We start from the raw sequence: 27,924 nt of genomic DNA on the forward strand, positions 1-27,924 counted from the left end.
AACAAACGTACAGAGAGCGCAAGAGTGAGATTTTCATAGCAGCACATAAAGCTACCATTCAATTTGACAGTTCTCATGGCGTTCGTTAGAGTTTTGTGTGTGTGTGAGTGAGAATGAAACTAATATGTGCTGGACTACACATATCTAATTTGATGGTAGCCGGTACGGATGATTTAAATTTTAAAAACAAATCTAATTCAATTACGACCTGTTCAATTGTAATATGTTGTCATTTTTGCATTTCGATTTTAATATCCCAGTAGTAGTAACCTTAATGAAATATTTGACCACACAATAAGGGAAGAAAATGTCTATTCAATAATTGGAAAGAATGGTCCTAATCGTAGTAATAATTCCAGTAGCTATGCAAAACTAAGGATAAAAAATGCAAGAACAAAAAGAAAAGGCTACCCACGAATGTCTCTTTGAATGCGGCGCTACAATATTTCGAGTAAACTGCATGGAAGAATAAAGCGCGCTGATTTTTTTATTGCTGTCAAGGCGTGAGCGTGTGTAAGTGCAGAAGTGTGATTGTATGAGTGTGAGAGCCTAATAGAGAGAATGTGCCAAAAGGAATGAACCGAACAGAATAGAGCAGCACATCCACCGTAGCATCGTCGTAATGAGAGAGTCGACTGTTGACGATTTACGATTTACGATTTGTGTGGTGCTGCTATGAAAAATGAACCACAAAGTGAATTCACTGAGAGAGAGAGAGAGAGAGAGAGAGAGAGAGAGAGAGAGAAAGAGCACCCGAATTCATCGTCCAGAGAGAACTTCTGATACACGCACGCAAAATGAGCAATATCTTGCTTGTTTGTTTGTGATGCTTTCGTAGGGAACGCAAAACTTCGTTCTGTTTCTGATGATTTTTTTTTCTTCTTCTCTTTTGTGTCTGTTCTCTCTTTCTCTCTCCGTCTTTCTATCTCTCCCGTTCATACTCACACAGTCACGCCGGTACCATCATCGCACATATACGGCCTTGTGTGACTGTGTACAATAATAACAGCAACTACGAGCGCATATTATCAACCATTTTATATTTTATTTAGAAAAGTGTACACTTTTTTTTTTCTTGCTTGATGACAACGACCACAGCGATCGAAAAAGTTTTCTTTTTAGTTCATGTGTATTATTTTTCTTTTGTTTTCCTTTTAATTTTCGCGACATTTTCCGTTCTGCTTTCGTATATTCCGATTGAATTTCGGAATAGAGAGCATTTGTTCTGAGTTTGATTTGTTGTGTGTGCGAGACAAACAACTCGATCGCCAAAATAAAAACCAACCAAAATATACACGGGCAAGTACGTGCGAAAAGACACATTGGGATAAAAGAAAAACAGTAAAAACTCGTTTGTTTGCATAATTGCAAGTTTGTGTGTTCAAATCCGTGAGTTTTCCATGTATTCTTTTTGTTCTTCTATTTTTACATGGTTTGTGGTAAAACTAAGCGAAAATTAGCGAAAGATTGAAGTTGGCTTTTTTTCTCTTTCGTAAGATGACCAGCAAAATGGGGATTTCAATGTGAATGTAGCGTACCGCAATTTATGTTGACGTTGGATTGGTTTCGGGTGTAAATGAAGAAGATATGAACTAGATTGACGTTTCGCTTCAATGTTTCGACAATTCTTGCTCTAAATTGATACGGTGCTTCGTGCTTAACGTTAATTGCTCATTTTTTTGTTTGTTTCTTTGAAAAGGTTTTCAAGTGGTCAAGTTGGTGTTGAGAGAAGGATATTGAAGCGATTTGTAAGCAATAAGGACTTGGGCTTAATTTTACCATTTATCTGCTTCATTCGAATTGGAGAAACAAGCTCTTGAGAAAACAAGTAAATTTTTTCTTGCTGTTTAACGTGTAAACAGTGTGTATGTGCTTTTTGTGGTGAATGTTGAAATAGTACAAGCACTTTTTGACGTGTCGAACGTGCCAGCTCTCTCGGTAAGACTTTATTTTAACATTTTTTTTTTCTTCGCAACTTTCATTTCACTTTGGCTTAGTGAACTATTGGATTTCTTGAGCTATTCCATTTTTGAGGTCAAGAAAAGCAACATTTCTACTCAATTGCCGTGTTTTTTGTTTCTTTTTTCGAGCAAATCAATATTTGTTTCGTAAGGGCGAGAACATTCTCGACTCATCTGAATCAAAAATCGTTTTTAAATAATAGGTACGTTTAGATGAAAGTTCGGAACAAAAGGCTTAAATTTCTTTCGTTTTTCAATAAAATTTCATTGTTGATGTTTCTTTTGTATGGAATCGAATTATCTCATGTGATTGGAATTTGTGAAAGGCTAAAAATGTTGTTTTTTATCATCAATAACAACTTGATCAACTCTCGATTCGACATAATTCCGATGGCTAAATTTAGATCAAGCTGTCGTTCCGCCATGAATATTATGGCATGGATTTTATAACAAGGATAATTTATGCCAATTTTCAAACGGAATCAATTAAACGAAGGATAATTCTATTGGTAAATGCTAATGGTATCGTTATCCTTTTATTATTCAATCATCCATATGATTGCAACGAAAATTTAGAATAATTCTCGGCACACAGTTGTCTGCATAATGTACCTACTACCAATTGCAACACCATTGCTCCGGAGCGATATTGACTTGATGCATTCACAAAACAAACGTGCTCAACAAGGAACGCATTAATATGGAGGATAATGCTGTATAAAATGCGATGGTGTTGATAGACTGACACAACAGAAAATATCGTTAGGTAATGAATGCGTATGTGTGATACGGATACTGTTGCTTCGGTAGGCTCTTCTGTACGCCGATATGCGTTTTCTGCTGTACGTTAGCATTTCCATGTGTGCATGTCAAAACAATATATATATATATATATATATATATATAACAAAATGGGCGTTCGATGTATTGGTGCCGCGTAAATCTATATTCTTTGAACGATCCCGTATGATCCTGTACTCTTTTGTCCATGTGTTTGTGCCATTGTACATTGCATTTGGGAGTGTTGATAATTTTCCTTTTGCATGCTTTGGAAATTGAATCTTGGCATTGCAACTGCATCGATGATTGCTCCATTGAAAACATACTTTTAAACACTGCTCACTAACACACACACACACTGCGCCATACAAATCGATGCTACTGCTAACGCAGTGCTCGCATCATTGCAGATGTCTTTTTTGGCTTTAGCCCTTGTCTCCTTGCTGTTGCACAAACGATGAATGAATGAACGCACACAGGATTAAATCGATGCTATTACCAATTCTTGCATTCTATTTGCGACTCTACCCAAATCGTACCCAAATCGATTTCAATGTTTCTTTTTTGTGTATGAAATAGGACAATCAATGTTATGCACTTGAAGTAGCAACCACTTTTTCATTGAATTTGCCTTGCAAAATTGCTATAGCAGCCTCGCTGTGCTCAACTGATTTGTTATTGTTGAATCCTTTGGACTTCTTTTCTGCATTTTGATTATATGTTCAATTTTATGCACGTTGTATTGAATACCATTTGGGATTTTATCTTCTACAGTGTAATTTGGGTGCTCTGCCTACACATTGACTGGACACTGGGACCATTCCACATTTTCAAAAGTAAGTACCGAATTTAAATTATCATTCAGTTTCACAAAAATTTAAGTTCACCGAGTGTTCGTAATAAGCAAATTATTGTTTTGATAATGGATGGAACAGCAACATAAAACATATGAGATCCTTTGAAACGGAGGCACGTTTAGCAGCACGACTGTCACTCAAGTGTCGTTTCTTTAACAACAGCTGCAAAGTTTAATTGCTGACAATTTCAGATACTTCTGATATGCACCGCAAATGTTCGAGCTAATATCCATGTGCAACGTTTTTCTCTGCCATTGCAATTGTCATGAAATGTTAATTGTGCTTGAAAACGACACACACCACTAAATCTTTCATGAAACACATGCAAATCTTTCCAATAATAATTTCATCTAACTATTTCTTCCGACCCATTGATAAAAAATATTTCATTTGTATTTCTTTCATATGAGCTCAAACCTCGCACTTGATTTTTGATAAAGATTTTCAACAAAGTATCATAAGCCTATTCCACGTGCTCACTTTTTCTACAATGAGCTATTGAAAGATTTGCACTTTTCACAAAAAAATTTGAATCTTCCTTCTCCGTTTTCTTCTTTTTGATTTCATATGAACTATGACATTTTTTTTTTTTGTTGATAATATATGAAATTTAAAGCTCCTATATTTTCATTTCATTTTGGAAATCAAGTCAATAATGAACGTGTTTACGATTTTAAAGACGATAATACATCCACTATCTCGTCAGGAATACCATTTGTATAATTTAATAACCACTTGTGGTTTTTGCTATTTTTTATTTCAAATTATAGCTTGATTTTTTTCATTGAAGTCTTCAATTTAATTATATTTAAGTTGAACTAATTTAAGTGAGTCTAGGTAAGCTCATTACAGGATACTTTCAAGTTTATTCAAAAACACATAAAATAGGGATATTCTCAACAAATTGATGTTATCGTGAAATAAAACTATCAAATATGATGATTATAGTGTTGCTACTCAAATTGTCTGTTAAAATATTTCTGTTTATGTTCCATACAATGTTTCCAATTCGTTCTGATATCTTTAATAGTATATTACACCTCCAGGGTAGTCTTTGTGTTCTGATTCTAATTGCGATGGTAAGAAATTGGGTTTAAAATCATTTTTTCTATAGAGGGTGCACTTGCCATTGATATTTCATTCACATCTCTTATGACATCTTCAAATTGTCTTTTGGGGCTATGGTTAGTTTTATGGTCATGATCGACAAATTGATGGATGTGACAAGTGTCAAACAAAGAACAACATGAAAAAATTAATTCAGTTTAAGAGCAATTTGTCTATCAAACCAATACAAACTCGCGATCTAACACGCACAGAAGCGTACGCATTCTCGATACGAAGCCAATTATAAGGTTTGAGTTGAACAAAGAGTAGAAATGTGAATGCGACAGTAGCGGCAATGGTGATCTGTGGCGAAAAATCATAAACAACGATGACAGCACAAATATCAGCGCAGAGAAAAAACGTCGGAGACGAAAACGAAACGCAAGCAAAGAGTGAAGAAGAATTTCATCTTTACTCGACTTTTTATTTCCGTTCCATGTTGATTCGTCAACCGTGTTGGTGCTCATGTTGTTGTTTCGTTTTCTTGCTCTGACATCGGCAAGAGCGAATGTGAGACACATATATAGGTCCCGCATTTTCTGCACAGCACACATGCACGAACAAAAGCGACAAGATTGAAAAACAACTCACTCACGCAAACAAACAAATACGACAACACACCGCGCGATCGTCAACTTCCCAACTGGCAAGAAGAGAAATTCTCAAAATTGAATCTTTTCTTTTCAACCATGAAAATGGCAATGGTTTTTGGGAAAAATAAGAAAATTTGTCTTGTCACATATCTTAGACGCAGGTCCATAGGAATTTGTCTAAAAAGTTGACAAATATAGTAACATAAGGTGCGGTCATGTGAAAATCTTGCAAAGTAATTCGGACTGAATTAGTTACATGCACGCTATTCCACCTAATACATTTTCAGATCTATGCATACGATTCAAATTGTATTTTTTTCTTGCAAAAAGGTAGCTCGATCAATAAATTCAGAGAAAAAAAAAACTGTTGGATAGAATGAAAACTCAAAAAGTGATCGTTTGCATGTGAACGTAATCGACAGCTGCGGAAGATTTGTTCATTGCTTCAAGGCGTTTTCATGAGTAAGCTGATAGCTTACCATCCAATGTTTACACATAATCTTGTTGCTCCACAGCAAATTCTGTGTACAACATAATTTGTTTGTGTCGATTATTGTTTTCATTTTGATTCGCCATTGTTGTGCTCAATTAATGGAACACACTTGTTGTCGTCAGCATATTGCTCGTGTTTATATGTTTGAATGTATTTTTGAGTTTTTTTTTTCGATGAGACAATACTTTTGTTGTTATTGTCAGATTTTGCAATTTTCGGTGGATCTCTGCAACGAAATATCAACATTTGATGTTATAACTGTCGACAGAAGAGATTTAATTGTAATGAGATGCCTTCTTTGGTTATTATTTTAGACCATTGCTTAGATTTTGTAATTTCAGCACATTTTCATTTGATAGGATATATCCAAACCCTTCTTTTCTTTCAACTAAAAATTTCATCTCAAGAAAACTGAAACGATTCACAATCAGAACGACTTGTTGTAATTAAATAATTCAATGTCATTGAATTTGAAATTATCATATTTATAGGATAGTGTGTTTGACTAATTATGTATTCTAAAGTTCACAAGTGTTTTGTGAATAAAAATTGTAATACAGAAGTGTTTAAACTTAAGCGCAAATTGAAAGAAGGACGCAAATGAGTGAATTCTCCCTTACAATATAAATGCGTAGTTCAGTTCCTTCAGTAGCGACTTTCGGTGTTCTTTGTTTCTTAAAAACGTTACATCAATCGTCGCTTCCATAGAAGCGTAATATGAATGTGAATTTTAAATGTGTTTTTTTGTGTGTTTTTCGCGAAAATGATAAGAGATAACGAAATGATACCTTAACAAAGTTATAGAATTGGTGGGGGGCTTATGCGACATGCGAATCTCACGAGTCAATACAAAAAATGTATGCAACTGTGCAAGTCTTTCATATGTGTTTGCGATTCACTATTTCTTTGAAAAAAATTCGACTGACTCGCACTGACTCGCGATGGTTCGTAGATTTGTTATGAATACGCTGTACTTTCTGTGGTAGGATGTATTTGTGCGAGTCAGTATTGACTAGGGATTAAAAACGCGTTATTTTGTCAGTGTTTTCTAAAAATGTTAATTTACAGAGCCGTCAAAAACACCGAACATACGTTAAAAGCAAACATAACTCTCAATTTTACTTGTAATCCAAGCAAGCGATTGTCAGTTTGGGAATAATCAGATAAATAGCAGTGCCGCTATGGATATATTGAGAAGCTCAATTTGAGGTACCCCTATAAATATGTTGTATGATCCAAAGAGTTTTAAAACTAAAACTCTTCAAAAATCAAAACAAGGTCATCAAGAATATTTTTCAAACTTACTTTTGCCAAAAAAAAAAATCCTATACACAAGAATTCAATACATCTTTTTATGTGAACGTACACCACAGGCCATAAGTTTGGATACCCCTTTGAAACGTTTGTTTCTACGTTTTTTGAACATTTTCACTTGAAATTTAGTATTGGATATGAAAATATATCGAAATTCTGACCGAATGGATGATTTGGAAGATATATTTTGGCCGGCCTATGGCCATCTTTTGGCCTTTCAGCTGTGGGAGCCAAAATCGAAGTCTTAAACGGGCCATCGGATTAAAAAGTTATATACGCCAATGGAAAGGTCTTGAAAAGTAGATGTGATTTTTGGTATTAAACATCAAAATCGGCCGGCGTTTGGCCAAGATATGGCCGTTTGTAATTTTTGGCCGAAATCTTCAATCAGCCATATCTTGGCCAAAAGCTGGCCGATTTTGATGTTTAATACCAAAAATGATACGTACTCTCCGAGACCTTTCCAACGACGTATAGCATGTTGAAATTGGACAAGCGGTTTGAAATTTAAAAATTTTGGGCCAAATTCATTCATAGGGGTATCCAAACTTATGGCCTGTGGTGTACGTATATTTTTCAATGTTTCAATTTAGAATCAATTTTAGTTCTACAAAACCTCTTCATACACTCATTGTGATTACTATGCTTTTTCACAAGCACTGCAATTCAAAGACGCATACTGATTAGCTGGTACGAGGAGGTTTCACAATGCTACACTCATAATGACAGTCATAAGAATGCAGAAGCACATGAGATTACCGATTCATTTTTTATAAACATGCATGTTTATTTATTAACATGTTCATAATATGAAGAAAAATATAATACATAACAGCTTTAAGTCTGAAGCTAAAGTTTGTCTACGTTTGAATTTACTTAGATTGGAGACTTTTTCATTCAAAATAGGACAAATTTTATACATAACAAATATAGTAATTTTAGATAGTTGTGGTATATAATTACTGTCTTCCAAATTTTTCATTTGGAGGTTTTTCATTTAAGATAGTAAATTTTCTTTTAATTTCATTTAAAGTTTGATGCAAAGTTTTAAGTTTCCAAAATTTTAAAATGTTGGTTCAATAGATAGAACATGAAATAATAGTGTGATGGTTCGATTTGATTTGATGGACATTTCATTTTGACTTTGAATCGATTCGTTTTCTATTCCTTTCAACCGACTTCTAAGCCTAACACTATAATTTTTATGACCCATTTCATCCAATTCTTCTTTCGTTCAATAGTCGATATTTTGCATAGGAATATCTTGTGAACATAACAGCCCGAATATCACACAAATGTAATGTACTTCTTTGAAGTCAAAATCTATCAAATATTGAGCTAAATGTTATAGTATCTATGCTCTAATACTTGAACATTAAATATAGATGGATATTTCAGTCGACTACCGTAAATAGAATAAATGGAATACCACAAATAGAATACCGGCTATTCATATCAGCGAAAAATTGATTTTATGCTTAAATATGCTTCTACGAAAGATAAGTGTGATTCACCAAAGCTACCATTTGTTTTTACTTTGAAGCCATTTCATTTTGAAACAAAGATTTGAAATATTCAGAACCTTTATATACTTCTCTAGGTTTGAGCAGACAAACAGAATGTTAAGCTTCAATTAACGTTAGAAAATTAAAAAATTGAGAATGCTCATAACTTACACATGTTTCCAGCTAAAAATTGTTCAGGGAAAAATCTAAACTTTTTGGCTGTAGTAGTAACGTCTTGATATTCGTATTCTCAGACATAAAAGTGGACAGCAAAAACACTTCTACGTTACGATCAGTAATTTTGACTATCGTACATAAACATAAGCCAACAACCAGAACCAATTGGCCACCACAAGTATATAAAAGTTCATTTGGTTCGAATATATAGCAGAAAGAATCGAAATAAATCTATGACCCAGTTGAAGTGTGTGGCGTTAAGTGACAGTAAACGATAACAACATGGAAAAGCGAAACCTCAGTCTAACGATATAGATGAAGTTCTGCTTCGCATTGGAATCGATAAAAAGCACATGTCCACCTATTATCACTGTCCATTAGCTAATCAGAGGTCGATTGAAGTGCATTTGAAAAGCTCAAGGCGTCCAAACAAGCAAAAACGAATAAAACAATATACAAATATACTTATTTAATTAGGCGTTTTGAATATTTATCCCCATATTGTTGGATGGTCAAAAAATGCTTTGCCGATCCCGAGTTCTCAAGAGGTTATTCTTGATTTTGAAGTTTATCGGCGATCGCTTTATTTGATAACTCAAAACGATAGTCTACAATTTCAAATAGATTATACCTATTAATATATGAATGCATATGCTTATTCGTCTAGTGGAAAATTACTAAGGACCGTGCGGTCGAAAGCTTTCATTAAAAATTCAGTCGTGTGTTCCACATTTCCACAGCGGAAATATATGATGTGAAAAGAATTGGGCACCAGCCATGTGATGGAGTGAGTGCCGTTTTCTTCACTATTGTCATTTAGTTCAAGTCATTTACACTAAACCATCGAAAATACCATACTTACAAACACAGCGGCAACACTGTGAATGTATCGAGCATTTGTGAGCAAGTATAGAAGACCTGAATTAGAGCTACCATTACTTACCAACACCGAATACATAGTATAACGAAAGAAATTTCATGCTCAGACATATTTACTGTTGAGTTATTGTGTGTAGTTCATGTGAAGTAAACTTTCATTTTGTAACTGAGTCAAACAAATGACTTTTACATAACTCAAACATGAAAAATAATATTAGATCTTCGGCTCTTTCGATTCTAATGGAAATGCAAGCAAACTGGCAGCACATAACGCTTTCCACATATTCTCGCGACATCGACGAACAAAAACAAAATGTTTCATTTTCTGCGACATTTCATTATTTTCTGGTGGAAAAGGAAGTAAAATTGCGCCACATTTAAATGGATTTATAAGCCATAGCAATGCTTAGTTCTATGTTCACAACATACCCTATGACGCAGACAAAATTTTACATAGCTTTCAATCGCATCGACGGATGCGAGGGGAAAAAACATAATACTTCCAACATGGTGTGAGTCGTACATTTTGCAAATGCACTCGACTCACACACAAAACAAATACAAATACACAGAGAATATGGCTATAGGCTTTTATGGACAGAAACATCGCCATTTATTATCTTATTTTGGTGGTATCCTTATGCCATTCGAAGTGGCAAGGAAGAATAATTATGCACAAATGTGTTGAAAATGGATTTTTCAAAGGAGCCAGGGTATTCTGATGATTATTTTATGATTCTACTTGGGAGGAATGGTTCAAGTTGATTAAATTCAAACGAAATTTACATACGAATGTGAATTGTATGTATGTTGATATTTTGAACATTTATTTTGAAAGTGAAATATATCGAAAAAACCATGAACCAAATGTAACGGTTCGATTTCTGATGATTTTCCATTTTCAAAAAAGGGAAACGTTGAAAACTTCAATCAGTCTTCCAAGTATACGCTATATACCATCAAAAATATAATGTAAATATTGATGGAAATGGGGTTGAAACCAATATATTGGTTATTATATTCGGAACCATACCTGAAAGTTCATTCTTAATCAAAACATTAAAGACCTATTCATTAACAACAGACAATTCAAACAATTGTTGATGGATTTTCAATAAAAAATCATACATAACATTCAAAAATTGACTACAATCGTAGTGCATTTGGGACAATATTGAATAGTTTGGTCTTTTCACTGAATTTATCTCTCAATTTAGGCACAACATTTCTTCTTATGATATATATAATTCGCCAATGGTCACTTGCTTACAAACATGATTTGGATTAAACGTCATTTTCGTGATTCACGTTACATCTGGAAGTTGTCAAATCAAATTGGATATTTCGGTACTCAAATATATGAAATGAATCACAATATTCATTCTATATGTAAGTTTGTATTACCATGGCTGGAAATGAAGAAGAAAAATGAATGAAATATCATCCGAAGCTCTTTATAATAGGTTTTGCGAACCTTCGAAAAGCAGCTAAATCGCCTAAATTTATAACAAACATTACATAACAATGAAACTGAAAGAATATTTTCACTTATGCTATGATTCAATTTCATTTTTAAACAAAGGGTGCAACAATCTATTTCATCCAAAGACACGATGATTTCTTCCCGCGCACGTCTTCCCTTATCTAAAGCTGGAATATGAACAGCAATGAAATCATAATTATACATCGAATCGGAGACACGAATGGCGATAAATCAAACGAAATCCATCCAAATGTGTGTGTGTGTGTGTGTGCTTCGTGCACGGTGCACAACGCACGGGGATAAAAGCAGAGAGAGAAAGTTCGGTGCGACACTCGAACTCGTCACATTCGCAATAGAGGCATGAAATCCCTAAATATAGTGTGCTCTTATATGTGATTGCACGGACCAAATAATGTGCATGAATACATCAAACGTGCAGCCAGCAACCCTAATCATTTTAGCATTCTCCCATTTATTTTCATTTTGTTGCGCCATTCTTTGTATTGTTGGTATGGCTGTTGCTGCCGTTGCTTTTATACCATTCAAGTAACAATGCAATCGAATATCGAAAATGCTGTCGTACAAGTTTATGTATTTGGCCCCAATTTTATAGCCGTATGCTGTGCTCAGAGTACATGACAACAAATCGAAAACACAAGCACCCCGTATCTATGTATATTGTATATACTTCTGGTTGCCAAAAATTACGCAACATTTATCAAACGCTATGTACATTTGATAGCTCTAATAGACACTGCATATGGTCGGTGGAATGCATAGGGGGAACTTATGCTTTTTCTACTCGAACCCCCTTTTTGAATCGAAGGCGACACGACACTTATTGTGTAAAATCTCCTGAATAAAATGAGATTCAAGTGAATCGTTGTCTGCGATGTAAGCGCCGTCGTCGTTTCTCTTCGTCACAGTCTGCACTTTTGGGTGAATTTGCAGTCAAAAACTTCACCTCGGTCAACCGATGTCATCGAGTCCATTTATGTGGCCGTAAAAAGTTTACATAAACACTTCCGATATATACTAATTGAATTGAAATTGAAAATGCATACGAACGATAAAAATATTTTATTAATGGGCTCGGGAATATGAGCGCAACATTTTCATACGCCATCCGAACCAAGCGGACGTTTTTTTAAATTAAAAATTCAATATCATCATTCCATTGCATGATCTACAATATTAAATGTCGGGGTTTTGTCAACGCTGCCATTTACTCAAATGTGCATATCATTTATTTACTCTAAAATGTGTATTCGAAAATATTTTGGACCGAGCAGCAAAAGTATGAGCGAATAAAGACACAAACACACGAGAGAAAGAGAGAATGATTGAAAAAGTGCGAAAAAGCGAATAAAGAAGAAGATAATTTCAAAAGCATTTCATGTGTTGTAAAATGAAAAACACACGATATATAAGGCGAATTACGCCCGTATATTCGATTCCAAGTGATTTTTTTCACTTGGAATTTTCGCTTACAATGAAAACAGGCTGCAGCGAATTCAAAATGAATTCCCAAGAAATGCAAGAAAATATTGATACTGGTACTGGTATCAAAGAAATGCACAATAAAGTCCGTCAAAAAAGGTTTTAAAATGTTTGAAAAAAAAAATTAATAATAATGAAACAAAAATGAAAAAGAATATCATATACTCTTGTGTCTCTTATATATAAATATCGGTGCAACAGCCGCGTACGCCACATAAAGAAAAGAAAGAGAACATCAGTGACAACGGCAACAGTTATTGAAATTGTACATAATACACATCGTACGGTTTGACTGTTGCTGCTACTGCAGAGTGTTAATGTGTGCGTGTGCAAACATACGGCCGAGCGACTCTCGGTACCCGAGCAATAGACGCATACATAAATGGGTGTGTGGTGTGTACATAAAAATGATGCAAATGTATTGGTTGAATAAAAACAGCCAGGAATACAGCACACAAACGCTGCTACAAACGGGTATCTTTTTTATTGTATTTTTCTTTACTCTCTTCATTTTGGATTTGATGTTCAGTTTTCTTTCATCATTATAAAACTATGTTTCTCGATCAACGGTTACAGCACGATTGAGATATAGTATACGCATGTATACATAAGCGTAATTCACATACAGACTCGGGCCGACGGTTGCGATGCAAAGCAAACAAGCAATGGCAAAAAGAAAAGTTTTTTTTTCGTGTGTTAACCGAAAAAGAAAGGGAGCGAATTCGAACGAAACGGAACAACAGTGTGGAAACACCAACATTTACAGCCACACACAAGACCCAAGATATGCTGTATTGTCTATTCATTTTGGCTGACTCTCCATTGTGGTTGATGTGTAGACACCATTTGATACATAATAGATACGTATGTATCAACGCTTAAAAAAATTTTCGTTTCAACATTAGTTTTGTCGGTATCACCACATCAAATCAGCCCACGTCTACAAATTGTACGAAACTTTTGAGAGCATATTTAGAATGATATTATATAAAAGGAAGAATCTCGATGCCGAATAAAAAGCATTTTCATTCGAGCTGATGGAATGAAAAACTCAATGAATTTTATATGTTTGATCATTGCATGAAAAATGCTTTGAAATGGTTGCTCGATCGCTTTACGATTGTTGGTATATAATGTACTCGACCGTTTTAACCACAGTAATTGAAAGTATATAACAATCACTGTTTACCAAGCACACACATCAACAACACTTCCATTACGTGTTTATCTTGTTTCGGCTATGAATTTCAATTCTGGGCTCTCTTTTCCTTTGGGTAAGAATTCAAAAGACACTGCTTTCGTGCTATCGTGGCGATCGTCTTCCTTTATCATCATTCGCTTATGTAGCATGCGTTTGTTTTTTGTTTCTGGGGAATTTATTTTTCTATATATATATACATGTATGGAAATTTTATGGCGATTGTAAATAAATTTGAAGTCAACTGCAAGTTCTAGTTACTTTTTAATGTAGATTATTGCTGGTTTGGAATGATCTCAGCCTGCGGCTATAAGCATTTGACTTTTTTTTTTTGGCTATGATAAAAGTGTATAACACAATTTATCGTTTTCAAACTTACAATATTAAGTTAAGCAATTTTAGTTATCCGAAACGATTGCCCAATTCGTTTGAAATGATTTCTTAAATGTTAGTTTTTCAAAGTTCTTTGAAACTCGAAAATATTTTCTCAAATCCCAAATGAAACATTAGTTCAGGATTTTTGATCAAACCCATTTATAGAGAAATAAGTCCATACTAATTAAATTCAACGAAACGCAGCAAATTCGATGCGGGTCACATTGAGAATTAATTTTCATTCTGTACATGGAAAAGCGTTCATTGAAAACCAAGACAGATCTAAAGTCAAAAGCATGTGATCGCTCGAATTGTCCTCCTTTATCGAACTTTCAATGGAGCTGCTTGAGAAAATATAAATATAAATGTGTTTGATTGAAAGGCTTTGGGCTAGCCTAAAACACATAAAACCTATGTACATAATTGTAGATTTTGATCGCTTTCAATGTAGACCTATGTACAAAAGTCACACACTACACAGGCGGATGGCACGAAGCGAGAAAAAACACACGAAAATATAAATCGCGACCGACCAACGCACACATGCACATGAATGAGAAATCCAACAGACAACACCGAATACCAAACGAACCATTTGTGTTCAACGACAAGTGACGAATCAAGCCGATTCGATGGAAGTCAACAGCAACGGCGGCAACAGCAGCAGCAACAGCAGCAGCAGAAATAGCAACAACAACAATAACGCTGCCGATAGAAAGCAACAATGTGAAAAAAAATACCAAACGCGCAATACGATCGCGCTGCGCATTTAAAGCTTTGGAATAAAATTCCATTTGATATGCACAATGGCCCAACATGTAATAGATTCAGTTGCGTCGTTTATGTGAAACTTACGGCTTGGCTTGTTCAAGTTTTTCAAGTGAACATATATTAAGCGCAGATTGCACACGCAATCCGATTTCTATTCACAGTGTTCTTGCGAAGCGTAAGTTTTACACCCATTGCAAATGACGTCAAATGAATAAGCCATAAATTCTTGTTTGGCATAGTCAAAAAGGATCGCATTGACACGGTCACACTCGGCCGCTGAGAATGAGATGCAAAGATAAAGGAACGAATGAAATGCAACAAAGGCAATCCAACAATTCGGTGACCATTGTTGAAGATCATTGCTTTTTCCCATTTTCTCAAATTTTGCAATGAACGTAAAAAAAAACTTTTTCATTTGCTTCAAACTATAATTGAATGGCATTTGTTTGTGTTGAAAAATTCGCAACGCATACATTGAATGGCGATGGTAGTAGACGTCGATTTTTCGATTCACAGAGCTCTTCCACACTCACTCACCAACACACATGTACATCTACCTCTACTACTTTAGATGGTCGCGTCTGATTCATGGAAATATGGCACTTATGGTGACTGTGTGAGCGTCGTGTTCATTGGTATTTGTTTAATCATCATCTCGGCATTTTTTTTTTCATTTGTTGCTTGATGGTTTGTGTGCTTATGTACGTACCACAGTGGGTAGATATGCGCATGTTAATGTGTCTGCGACTTTGTTGGTCGTTGTTCGACTGTATGCGTTCATTTAATTACGACAATCGGATGTGCTTTGGCTTCCATCTTTGCTTATACACTGAAATTATAAGTCAGTGATTGTGGTGCACTACATAAAAACGACGTAGACTGGTTCCGTCCGACATTTTGATTCGATTCGCCTTTGTATTGCTTGTCTTACTGTCGGTCGTTTCAGTGGATCTAAATACGTAAATAGATTCTGTACGACGTCATTTAACGAACAAATGCGGAAATCGGCAACATTTTTATGCAATGTACGTGCGATACATAGTTTATTTTTAATATCTTTGCATCCTTAAGCTCATTTCATAATAACAAAATGACAAAAAAAAATATTTTTTTTTTTTTCAAAATTATAATTTTTTAAATGAAAATCGGAAAATTTCCAAAGAAAGGTTTCAAATTTTTTTTCTCTATTTTTCTTAATCAAAGCGATAATGAAATGTAATGCCTTTTACAATACACAAAATCATAATCGCATAATTACAATCGCATAAAACGATCATAAATTCTATGATTTCAAGGCATTGATGTATGATGCAGGACATTGTTTGCATAAATATGCGATTAAACGATCATCAATCGAACATTAGCGTATGGATCATCAACATTTATTACAAAAACAGTAAAATATAGAACAAAAGCAAACTCCATCGAAGCCATCGGCAACGCATTCTTTTTCTTGATGTAGCGCTCTCATTGCATAAATACATTGAATGTAGCTTACGTGCCGTTTGATGTGTTTGTGTCTATCTACCAAAAATTAACTACCGAATTGGTAGTGCTTTTTATGCGGCTATCGCACTACCAGTGACTACCACCGGTCGCGTTCATTGTTGTCTCTGTTCGACTAGTCATTCCAAATCGTCCATAGTTTGTGGTGTTTTCCTTGTTTTCGCTATTTTTCTCATTACATACATATTTTCGTTTAATTGTTGGTCGTTCGGTCGGTTGGCAGCGCTCTTTAACACTCACATTGATACGAACGACACACATGTAAGTGTATAACCATCGCGCATACAAAGAATATTGCATTTGTGTGTTTTTTTTTTCTTTGGTTTTCGGATCTCTCTTGTGCTGAACGGCAAACATGGGCTAAAGTACATAAGGTATTGCATGCGTATGGGTGCGTTCGCTGTTGTTCGGCTCGACGACGCTCATGCATGCGTGTGTCAATGTGTGTGTTCGCTTCGGTTTATGTGTTCGTCAACGGATATAGATGATGAATGCAGCACAGTCAGTACGATTACGGTATCCGAAGCGAAAAGGTATACACATCTCACGACACAATTTTTTTTCTTCTTTCAAATTAAAATTTCTGTGTGCTGCTTCGCCATTCAGTTCGCTCGTTTCAGGTTCGTGTATTCATATTCTCACTCTCTTCTGAAGTACGCTATTATACATTTGTACGTATCTTTCCTGACTTTTTCACATTTCTTCTTTCGTTGTTTTCGTTGTTGTTGCTTTCGCGTTGTTGTTTCGGTTTGGTTCTTCAGTTGCTTTTTATTCCAAATGTTCAATTTTATGATAGTTTTTTTTTCGTTGCTTCTCATCTCTTCAGCAATTGTTTGGGTTGTTTTTTTTCATTCGATTTTCTTTTTAGCATTTTTTTTCTTCGATATTTTTGTGGTGTTTTTTATGGGGGAATTTCGGCAGAGTGGTTCAAATGCAACGGTTAGATTTAATTGGTAACAAGATTTTCAGTGTCTCATCTATATTTGTTACGTGTGTGATGGTGTGTTCGACTGGCATGTTGCCGTGCTCCGTAATTAATGGATGGAATGGGATAATGTGTAATGTTTGGTTGTGACTTTATCGGTTCGCTTTTCTCTTGCTCGCAGGACCTATTCTAAACTGTTTTGTCGTGTGTGCGTGTATGTGGTACGCTTTGCCACACAGCGACCGACTGTGCATATGCATACAGTGCACATTAAGCATAACATGGATAAATGTTCTCGTTCAATGGACGGATGCATTGTGTGTATCGTATTCGGTAAATCGCGTCGTTGCTGGCGAATCGTTGACGTTGGAAAATATAAAAAGCATTGATGCGTATTGGTGTGCTCGCAATATGTTTTGTGAATCGTACGCAGCAGCGGTGGAGAAGCGTACAATTTGATGAGAGCGCCACAATCACCGAAAAGGGGAAGCTTCCTCATTGACAAAAAATTGTCAAGTGAAATTTCTATTAAAAGTGACAGTGTTTTACGTGATTTGTACGCTAACGGACAGCTGACCCAATCGTACGCTTATTCTACAGCATGCCATTTTCAATGGATACGTTGACGTCGCATGGAATGTTGCATTTTCGCGCAGTAGTGCATGTTTGCCACCCACTTTTACGCCATCCAAACTCAATTCGATTTGCATATCGGCGCACTTTAATTATTCAGTGCAATCAATTTCATTAAGTTCGGTTTTCTTTCAGTTCTTCTCTCATTTTTTTTCTTCTTCGCTACACACATTTCGATTGGCATTTGGTGTGCTTTGTGATCTCTTTTTCTTGCAATCCATCGAATGCAGCACGCATTTCAAACTATTTCATTAAATTCATTTAGCTACTAGTTATTTGTGGTGTTTATGAGCGTTACGCGTAGAATATGGAAAGCGAAAATCTTGATGCTCGTGGTCGATTAAGACAATAAAAGTAGCTTCAGCAAATTGCTACTTCAGCTACGTGTTTTGCATTCTACACACACATACACACACACATTCCAGCAGCGCCGCCGTGCTTCGTTTTCCATCAAATTTGCAAATTTCTATTTATTTAGCCGTATTTTATCTATTTGTTCGGCCAAGCCTTGTGATTTATCTTTTTTTTTAATCTCATTTTCTATGTCTTGTAAATAATTCAGCTAACTTCAAATCCAGGCACCGTCTGAGTTGATCAGTCATCAACAGTTAAGCAGAAAAATTCAACATTAACGGCTTACTGTATGGTAAAATTATGGTGGATTTTCTAAAAAAAATCATCAAAATGAGTATTTCCTATGCACACAGATGTTTTTCGACAAATATACATGCACAGATTGAATGTGTGGTATCGAGCATAATTGTGAGGCTTATCTATTTCGTTTACATAAAAATAACGAAGGAAATTTTATTCCTTTATCTCAGTTATTGTTATTTCTCTCGTTTCTACCGCGTTCCACTTTTACTGTATTTCTTTCTGTGCTCTCTCACTCAGTCGCTCGCTCACTCAATCTTGAACGCTCACATTGCTGGATCTGTGTCGCTTGTGATGTGTATAAGGTTTTCTACACTTGTGTTTATTTACCAAGCAACGCTTTCGAAGAGATTTTACATACACATACCGAAGACTTTGCATTTATAATTTACCTGTTTGAACAGTCTGATTTCAAGGGAAAAAATAGCATTTTCAGCAATACTTCACACAAATACTTCATACAAATTGACAGAATTGTAAACAAACCCCAAATCATATTCAACGTCTCATCGTCTCTCAACTTGTTGATCTCAAATATGTACAAATGCGTGGTATCGCTATCGCTTGAAATATATACATTCCATCGTCACATTGCTTCGCATCGGTTTGGTAACGAAATTGGAATAATATTTTGGTTGTTGTGACGCTTTGTCGCTTGAAATCAAAGCCATCGTTTGATTCGGTGTTATTGTTGTTGTTCTTTTTTTTTGTTTTCATATTGAAATGTTTTGCTTAAATTTCGGTTTGTTTCTGTGTGCGTATGCGTTTTCAATATTTGCGACTCTTTCACTTTCCCCTTTTTTCTTCTTCTCTGAATAAAAACATCACTTCTTTGACAACCACCGACCGACATGGACCAAATACATTCAGCTTCATTGTTCATTCGACAGACTCTGTATGAAGAAATACAAATGTTCCCATTTATATCATAAACAAGTTAATATATATTACGATTTCCTCTTTCATTCGCACCATGTTAATTGAATATTTTGTCTAATTTGGTTTTTGCAGATATTCGATTTCGAATGCGACGTGGACGAAAAATACTGTTTGCATTTGGTGACGATTCGGAAGAAGTCGTAAACAAGGCTTCATCATAGGATCAAAACAAAGTAATCAGACAAACGCAATGGCAACTCGTAAAAGTCGCCAAAACACCGAGTCTCCAACACCATCTGGAACAGAAAGTGTGCCAACAACCCCAACAACACCAGCCACACGCAATACGCGCAGCATACGCAACAAGCAATTGCAACAGGGTAAAACCGAAGACACGTCGATACAGATCAAAACCGAAAAAATTGACGAAGAAGAGGCTGTGAAAGAAACAAACAATGATGAAGAGGTCAGTACGGCAACGGCATCTGCAACAGTAACGGCAACAGCAACAGCAACAGCAACAGCAACAGCAACAGCAACAACAACAACAGCGATCACATCGAATGCCGCTAATGAAAAAGTTGAAACAAAAGAATCCTCAGAGCAGAATGACAAAGAGAAAGAAACGTCGCCGCCGGCTGCATCGACACGGAAGCGACGCATAGCGGCTGCTAAAGAGGAAATCAGCACGGAAAAACCGGCGCCAAGCAACGACTCGGTTAGTCCAAATACACCCGATGATGGTAAAACATCACCGACAAAAAACAAACGCTCACGCCGAAGTGCATTCGAATTGCTGACCGACAGCAAATCCGAATCAAACCCAAATAACTTGAACAAACGACGGAATAGCACTGGTAAAATTGAGAAACCAACTCGCAAAATGTCTAGTCGTATCAAAAATCTCAAGAAGCTGAGAAAGACACCGTTGGGCCGAGCGCTGCTCAAGAAACCGGAAAGAACTGCCGTTGCGGTCAACAAACCCATTAAACAGTTGATCGAGAAACAGACGACAAAAGGCGCTAAAATTGAAAAGAGCGACAGTGCGTCTGATTCGGAGTTGATAAAAATGTCACGGCGTCGATCCGATTCAGTTTCCAAGTGTTCCGATATGACAGACGCATCAAGTTTCCACGAAACAAAGGGGTCAGTGGAGGATTTATTGACACAATCGTCCGAGACAAGCGAAGGGAAAGTGGTTGTTAAGGAAGAAATAGCGGAGAAAGATGAAGCCCAAGAGAATAAAGCACCGGAAAATGAAGTCGTTGGTGGTGATAGTGATAATTCACAAGTGGTCAAAACGGAGGGTGATCAATTGAATGATAGTAAACGATCGTCACGTTTCGCACGACGAAAAAGACCATTGACTCTGCCCAGAGTAATGAATACTCGTTCACGCAGCGAAACGCCAAGTAAGGCAGCTAGTGAAAATCAGGACGAAGATGAAGAGGAAACAGCTCCTGCGAAGGAGATCAAAAAAGAATCAGCCGAATCTGTGACCGAAACTCCGCTACACATTGACACAGCAGTCACAGCGGCCACAAATTCCGACGAAAAGCTATCGCCTGAAATTGAACAAGCGGACAAAGAAAATGCGACCGATGACAAAGCCAAATCGCTCAGTCCCGTTCTAGTCAGCGAGGGTGTTTCGGAAATTAGCGTAACGCAATTTTACGGCCGAGCCGATTTCCTTGAAAACAATTTGGGCATTGAGAAAGATCCGAAATTGGGTGAAATTGTTCAAATCCAGGAGAAAATCAAAGCGGGAAACAAAGAAAACGGTGATATGAATGAGAAAATTAGTGAAAAGAGTCCAGAAGAAAACTGTGTAAAACCCGAAGAGCCGAAGGAAACTGTTGCGGAGCCAAGTGAATCAAATGAGGTGGTTGAGGTCGATACGTCAACCGAAAGTATAGAGGTTGATGAAAATGCCGATGGTGCTAAATGTGATGTTGCGAATGATGCAAAAGATAGTGTGGAATCTTTTGTTAAACCGATCGAAACCGTTCGGCGAGATAGCGCAACCATTCTCAACGAAAATTTGCTAGTTTTGAATGGTGAAATCGAACTGACGTCGACTAAAGAAAAGAAAGAAGTGGTCAAAAATGTTGATGAAGACGTTGGCGAAGTCGTCCTGTACAAAATATCGAATGGAATGCGTGTAAATCCGGAGAAATTGGAAAAAGTTCTTGAGAGTCAGAAGCTAAAGGAAAAGGAACGAAGTGATAGTATTGAATGTGTTGAGCATGAGGCGAAAAGCAATAATGAGCCGAAGAGTGCAGATAAAAAAGACACACAGCCGGTTGATGATTCCACGAAAGTGGCTAAAGACGAAAAAAAGGTGAAACTTGATGAACCCGTTCGATCGAATAGCATCGAGACCAAAGCGACTTCGGATAGTGATACGATCAAAGCCAATTTGATTAAACCAGCTGCAGTTCGGAGTAACTGCAGCAGCAAAGATAGTCGATCAAGTAGTCTTGATGACGAATCTCCCGAAGAACGAATTCAAAAGGAATCACATTTAAAAACGCTCGGCCTATTAACCCATCAAGCAGCTGAAGAAGCCACAATCGAAAAGCAAAAGCAACGCGAAAAGATAAAGGCCAGCAAAGGGAAGAAAAATTCCGAATACACTGGAACATTGAAGACAGTCATCAAATTGCATCGCGGTACTAATGATAAGAAGAAGGGTAATCAATCGCTGAAAATGACTTTGCATAAGGGAAGAGCCAAAAATGGTTCCGACAAAAGTGACACACATTCGACAGCCAACTCTGAAGAGGACACGTATTACACCATTCAACAACAAGACATCGATGGCATTGGTAAGTGTTTTTTGCAAATTAATTCTCGCCGAACTTTCTCTTGAAGAAAATGTTTCCTTCTTTTTTGCAGATCACGAAGCTGACGAAGCAGCCGCCAAAGAACACGAGAAACTATTGGTCATCCCTGAGAAGGCCTCATCATTCCGGTATCACCCAGAGAAAATCTGCGAAGATCAATGCTTCTACTGTGGTGGTAAATTTGGATTATTTGACACACCTTGTCACATTGCTCAGATCAAATCGGCCGAACGTCAAAAGAAAATTTTGGAATGTAGGTTATGAAAAATTATGCTAAATTTTTTACAGTGCCAAAATTGGCTCAAATTTGAAATTGAACTAACACATATTCCATTCACGTCCATTTTCTCAGACGAGGAAAAGTTGACGGTTGACAGTTGTTTGTGTGATGCTTGTTTCCGGCATGTGGATCGTCGCGCCAATTGCCCCTCATACAAGAAACGACTCTCCAAACCGCCTAAAACAAATGAATCGAATGCAACCGGCGGCGACGATTCAGAAGACAAAGATGCAGAGGCGCTCTTATTCCAAAGCTGTAGAGAGGTTATCTTCTGCCAGGTTCATGACTGTAAGGAACAGGCATCGCAATCGGTGTGCCGTAAATGGGCGCTCAAGATGCGTAAGACTCTGAACAAATACATCCAACTTAACTGCGACAACACGACTTCAATGGCATTTTTGCCAATTTGTGATAAACACTACGAGGATATCAATCATTTGATGATTTGCTTGCTGTGCAATCGCCGTCTCACGCGAAACCACTGCTACTTCGTTCCACAGGTAAATAACATGCAGTATTTTAACATGCAAATTAAAGAATTTGCTTTTTATTTGATTGTCGTATCTTTTTCTCTGTGATTTAGGATGCAAACAAAGTCGAAACACTCGTTGCCAACGAAGGAATTCAACTACCTATTCGGACAACGTTCGTTGCATGCAAAATGTGCCGATTATTTGTGAATGTACTGATGCGACCGCAGGACGCAAAGAAGGCTGAATTTGTTCGGGATTACCGCAAACGGTACACATTTCAATTTTATTCGATAAAAAAAATTTATTCAATGGTAGCAAACGAAGACTAACAAAATGTTCATTTACGCATTTAGGCTTTTGGAGCATCATGGAAAGGTGGACTTGGTTGAAGAGGATTCGGAAGACAGTGCAAACCACGAACCGGCATCAAAACGTTCAAAACGTAATCGTAGATCGTTAAATGAGCATTCGGATTGTGGTTCATCGAAATCTTCACGGTCGAACGATATATCGATGGATGCAAATCAAGATTCAATGAACAATACCTCGACACGAACTCGCCAAAAGAATAAACAACTTACACAGCAGCAGCTATTAGAAGAGCAGCAGCGTGTGGAGAAACGCGTACAGCACGAACAAATGAAATTGAAACAACAGGAAATATTGCAACATCAGAAGGTGCAGGATGATTTACGCCAACATCAACTGCGTTCAAGCAGCGAAGACATATCCAATTTGCGAACAAACCCAAACATATCGATGCGCGAGCTATTCCCAGGCGAAGAGGAATTGGGACTGCACGTAAACTTACCGTTTGCAAATAGCTGGCGAACACCGGACGGATGGACAAAGGTCACATCGACTGTTCAGTACGATGAACCGACCAAAAAATTGTGGGAAGAGCTCGAAAAACCATACGGAAATCAGTCGAGCTTTTTGCGCCACTTGCTTTTGTTGGAGAAGTATTTCCGAAGTGGTGATCTTTTGCTGACACCAAATGCCAACCACAACGCAATCACCTATGCTGAATCGGTACAACATCGTCTGCAAGCATTCGACAACATCCCAGCACGTGCGGTCAGTATTACACAGATTCTGCCACAAAATACAACGACGCAGACAATCGCGGCCGATTTGGTGAATGCAAAATCCGTTACGACAGCCAATAAAGCGGTTACTATTTCCAAAGTGAGTGCTCCACCAAAACCGCCACCCGCTCTGAGCATAACCGCCAATCCAAAACCGAACACAAGTGACAGTGCATCGAATAGCTTGCTCAAATCGAATGTGGCACAATTACCGAAAATGCGAAGCTACACAGTAACTACTGAGCCGATAAATGGTGAAAAAACGGATTCTCCAAAAGTAAACAGTTCATCAAATAGCGGCAGTAATACAAGCACACCAAAGAACAAGAATCCAGGACTGCCGCCGGAATTGATTTGCATCACAACACCGCCGAACGACAAACATGGAGCCAACTCTGTTCCTCCATCGTATCAACTTCAAATGCAGCTAACGCTGCAACAGCAAATTCAGCAACAACATCAAAACTCATTGTTACTCTCACAGCAAACTAAGCAGTTGCTTCAAAACATGGTTCCGCAACCAATGGTTTCGAATGTTTCAAATCAAGTTAGTTCGCCGAAAAAACAAACATCCACCACGACCAACACCACCACCACCACAGCCACGACGAACAGCATAAACACAAATAAATCACCGAATCAGAATAGTACATCGATGTGCAAGGGAAATGTGATTCGTTTGCCGGATACATTGACCGATGCAGAACGACGCGAGAGCAAAAACTGGCGTCCAACATTGATTGCAATCACATCGGAGAATCGGAATAGCACCGATGGACAACTTTATCAAACGGTGGACGGACGCAAATTGCCTCATTTGGTGCAAGTTTTATCGAAAGGTAAACCCTATGTCCTATTTTTTTTTTTCATTTTCTATCGCCAATCTCAAATTTAAGTTTGATCAAGCAATGTTTGAATCTATGTGGTCATTGCTTTACCTTTAGTCTTAAAATATGCCTACTTTTCCATTTATCATTTGTTACTAGTTTCCATTAATTGCCCACTATCAGTTCGTTATATTGCTATTAATTTCATTTCTTCTTTCTTATTCTCCCCTCAGGTAAACCCTATATGATTTCCATTCATGACTACAATCGATTGTGCATTTTTCATCGTGAGAAGCTACTCAAAGAGCAGCAATCGGAAATATTGAAAAATAAGAGCCCATCAAGTGGCACCACATCTCAGACTGTTTCACCTGCATCTCAACGAACAACCACCACTACCACAACAACATCATCTGCCAATGCTGCAAGTTCGAGTGCGAGTATCGTAAATCAAAAGACGGTGATCGATGTGGATAAATTGATAAGACCACAGAATCATTCTAGCAATGGTCAATCGGCCAGCAAAGTTCATGTACCAAACAAAATTCTCGAACAAAACTCATTGATTCCGTTAGGTAGCAAGTCCAGTGAGAGTTCCAAATCAACTGACTCTCTGCTCCGATTTCGTTTACCGATCAAAAATAAATCGTCGCTGCTGAAGTCAAGTGTCGTTCCATCGAGTCAACCAAAGTCTGTAGTTGCAGCGCAGCATTTAGTTCCATCAAATACAAATGTGACAGCGACTGTTATGGCACAAAACTCACTGCCGAAGCTACCAACACCGCTAACAAATGCATTATCCCAATCGGGAATTGTTTCGATTACATCAACTCCATCGATATCGGCCATACTTGGCTTGACACAAGCGTCAACGCCACCGCCAATTCAAATTTCATCAATCATCCCGAATCAAACGCCACCAATTACCATCACCAACGTTACATCCGGAAATCTAGGCAATTTGACGAGTCAATCGAATGTTTCGTCACTAGAAGCTCTATTCCGCACCACAAACCAGGTGACAACAACACCAAGCACAATGCTAATGCAATGGGCTGAACAACTTAACAAAAGTAACAGCATCACTCCGATTGACAATTCGGCATCATCGATCCTATCGAAAATCCCAAAATCGCTAACAGTTATACCACAGCAGAAGTATAGGGGAGGCGACGAGTGAACACAATAATTATAATATATGCAGAGCGTCTCGATTTTCATTTCCACAACTCTATAACGTATACAATTGGAATTTAGTGCCTAAAATGTGTACCGAAATCATAATCATCTACAATTGTGATTGTGTCTCCAAAGCTAAAGCATTCAACATGAAAGAAATATAGCCGAAAATAAAGCTTGAAAATCAACATTCTTTTTTCAAAGAACACTTCTAACTGAGACAAAACAGATGAAACAAAGAAACAAGTGAATTTATCGGAACATTTATTTTTGTATATATTATTGGCACTAGCCTTAAGATTTTACACGTAAACTTAAGCAAAACTTGACTATTAGGCATAGAACAAATTCCTTTTTTCTACATTGGAAGCAGTGAACTGTGCTTCTTTATGCACGCGAAACTAGAAATGTTACACTTTGATGAAAAAAACAAAAAATTAAATATATTTTCACATAAAACACATACGTTCATTCAAAACAGAAATATTTATCGTAAATATCAATACAAAAATAACAACAACAACGTCAAACTGAAGATCATTGAAATTGCAAAACGAGCAACAAAACAGATCGAATATTTGTTTCAGAAAAACTCAACCTATTTTATAAGCGAATCTACACCCCATCCCAGAAATTGTTATCATTGGATTTGCTAGTGAAGCAAACTATTTTAGTTTTCTAGGAGTAGCTTTAGTATTCCATACATTCGACTCTTCCCCAGCTCAATATTCATCTCAAAGAATAAAAAGAATCCATGCAAAAACAAATATCACCCCAATCATTTTACCGTTCGCAACATATTCATCTTTAATTATGCATTTTTCATTTCATTCATGAATTCTCTTCACTTGTTTTGTCGCTATTCCTTCTTGCAACTCTTTCATAAATGTTCATAGATTAAGCGACGTAAGCGAGTGCCTTTCATGCCTGAACACTGAAATATTTGTGAGACTTATGATCATTTACATGAGAATGAAATTGAATTGAAATTGACCAATTTAAGGCATCCAAATTTAGCAGAACTTTGAACGAAATGATACAGTTCTCATTGGAGTTTAGCCAACAACAAAAAACGCTCTATTGACAAAAGCATTCAAAAGATTATAAACATTTTACAAAAATACTATTAGATAACATGTAATATTTTTATAATGCAACTTTTCGAAAATCTATTTATAAGAAGAACAAAAATATATTTATCACGAAAAATAAAAACAAAAAGAACATCATAAAAAAAATTAAAATTGTCAACGATATGTTATTGATCGATGTTGATGCGATTTTATTTTGGAGAGCTAACTTTTGTGACAAACACATACAAATGTTACGTTTGAGAAAAGCAATAATGTAAGACGCCTCAATTTGGGGCGCACAATTATCGAAATTGATTTGTACAATTGGGTTAAATTGATTTCCATTCACACCTTCACACCTATTTTATGGGATTTAGTTTGCTGGAGAATTTTGACATTCAAACTAATACAATATTTGAATCCATAGCTGAGTTTACTTTTAGTCACTTTTGTTCATAAATTATTATTATTATGCTATCTTCTAATTTTCTTACTGCGATTTGCAGGTAATATTATTGAATAAACTTACTTTATTGAAATAATTTGCAGCCAAACACTTACCGCGTTT

General features: G+C 36.8%; 1 protein-coding gene across 9 annotated transcripts; it reads left to right on the forward strand.

The window, feature by feature from the left end:
• The first annotated feature begins 3 nt into the window (after positions 1-3).
• LOC129568809 (uncharacterized) lies at positions 4-27,050 on the forward strand. 9 transcript variants are annotated; one of them, XM_055447167.1, is made up of 9 exons: positions 4-162; positions 1,700-1,938; positions 3,516-3,577; positions 19,723-22,418; positions 22,489-22,689; positions 22,789-23,216; positions 23,300-23,457; positions 23,543-25,116; positions 25,338-27,050. In XM_055447167.1, the coding sequence occupies exons 4-9, from the start codon at positions 19,841-19,843 to the stop codon at positions 26,282-26,284; spliced, it is 5,886 nt and encodes a 1,961-aa protein (XP_055303142.1). In that variant the 5' UTR covers positions 4-162; positions 1,700-1,938; positions 3,516-3,577; positions 19,723-19,840; the 3' UTR covers positions 26,285-27,050. The 9 variants fall into 9 exon arrangements, with proteins under 9 accessions (XP_055303142.1, XP_055303091.1, XP_055303124.1 ...); XM_055447116.1 differs by lacking the exon at positions 4-162 and adding an exon at positions 821-1,389; XM_055447149.1 differs by lacking the exon at positions 4-162 and adding an exon at positions 948-1,303.
• The last annotated feature ends 874 nt before the right edge of the window (positions 27,051-27,924 follow it).

The sequence above is a fragment of the Sitodiplosis mosellana genome, unplaced genomic scaffold (genome assembly GCF_009176505.1).
Source record: "Sitodiplosis mosellana isolate CC-2019 unplaced genomic scaffold, AAFC_SMos_1.0 Smas_scaffold_1, whole genome shotgun sequence".
In the NCBI taxonomy this organism is placed as follows: Eukaryota; Metazoa; Arthropoda; class Insecta; order Diptera; family Cecidomyiidae; genus Sitodiplosis; species Sitodiplosis mosellana.

Coding starts and splice junctions, on each gene's coding strand:
- LOC129568809 (XM_055447167.1), top strand. CDS start 19,841: ATGGCAACTCGTAAAAGTCGCCAAAACACCGAGTCTCCAACACCATCT. Junction 22,690..22,788: donor TCAAAAGAAAATTTTGGAAT/GTAGGTTATGAA, acceptor CCATTTTCTCAG/ACGAGGAAAAGTTGACGGTT. Junction 23,217..23,299: donor ACTGCTACTTCGTTCCACAG/GTAAATAACATG, acceptor TCTGTGATTTAG/GATGCAAACAAAGTCGAAAC.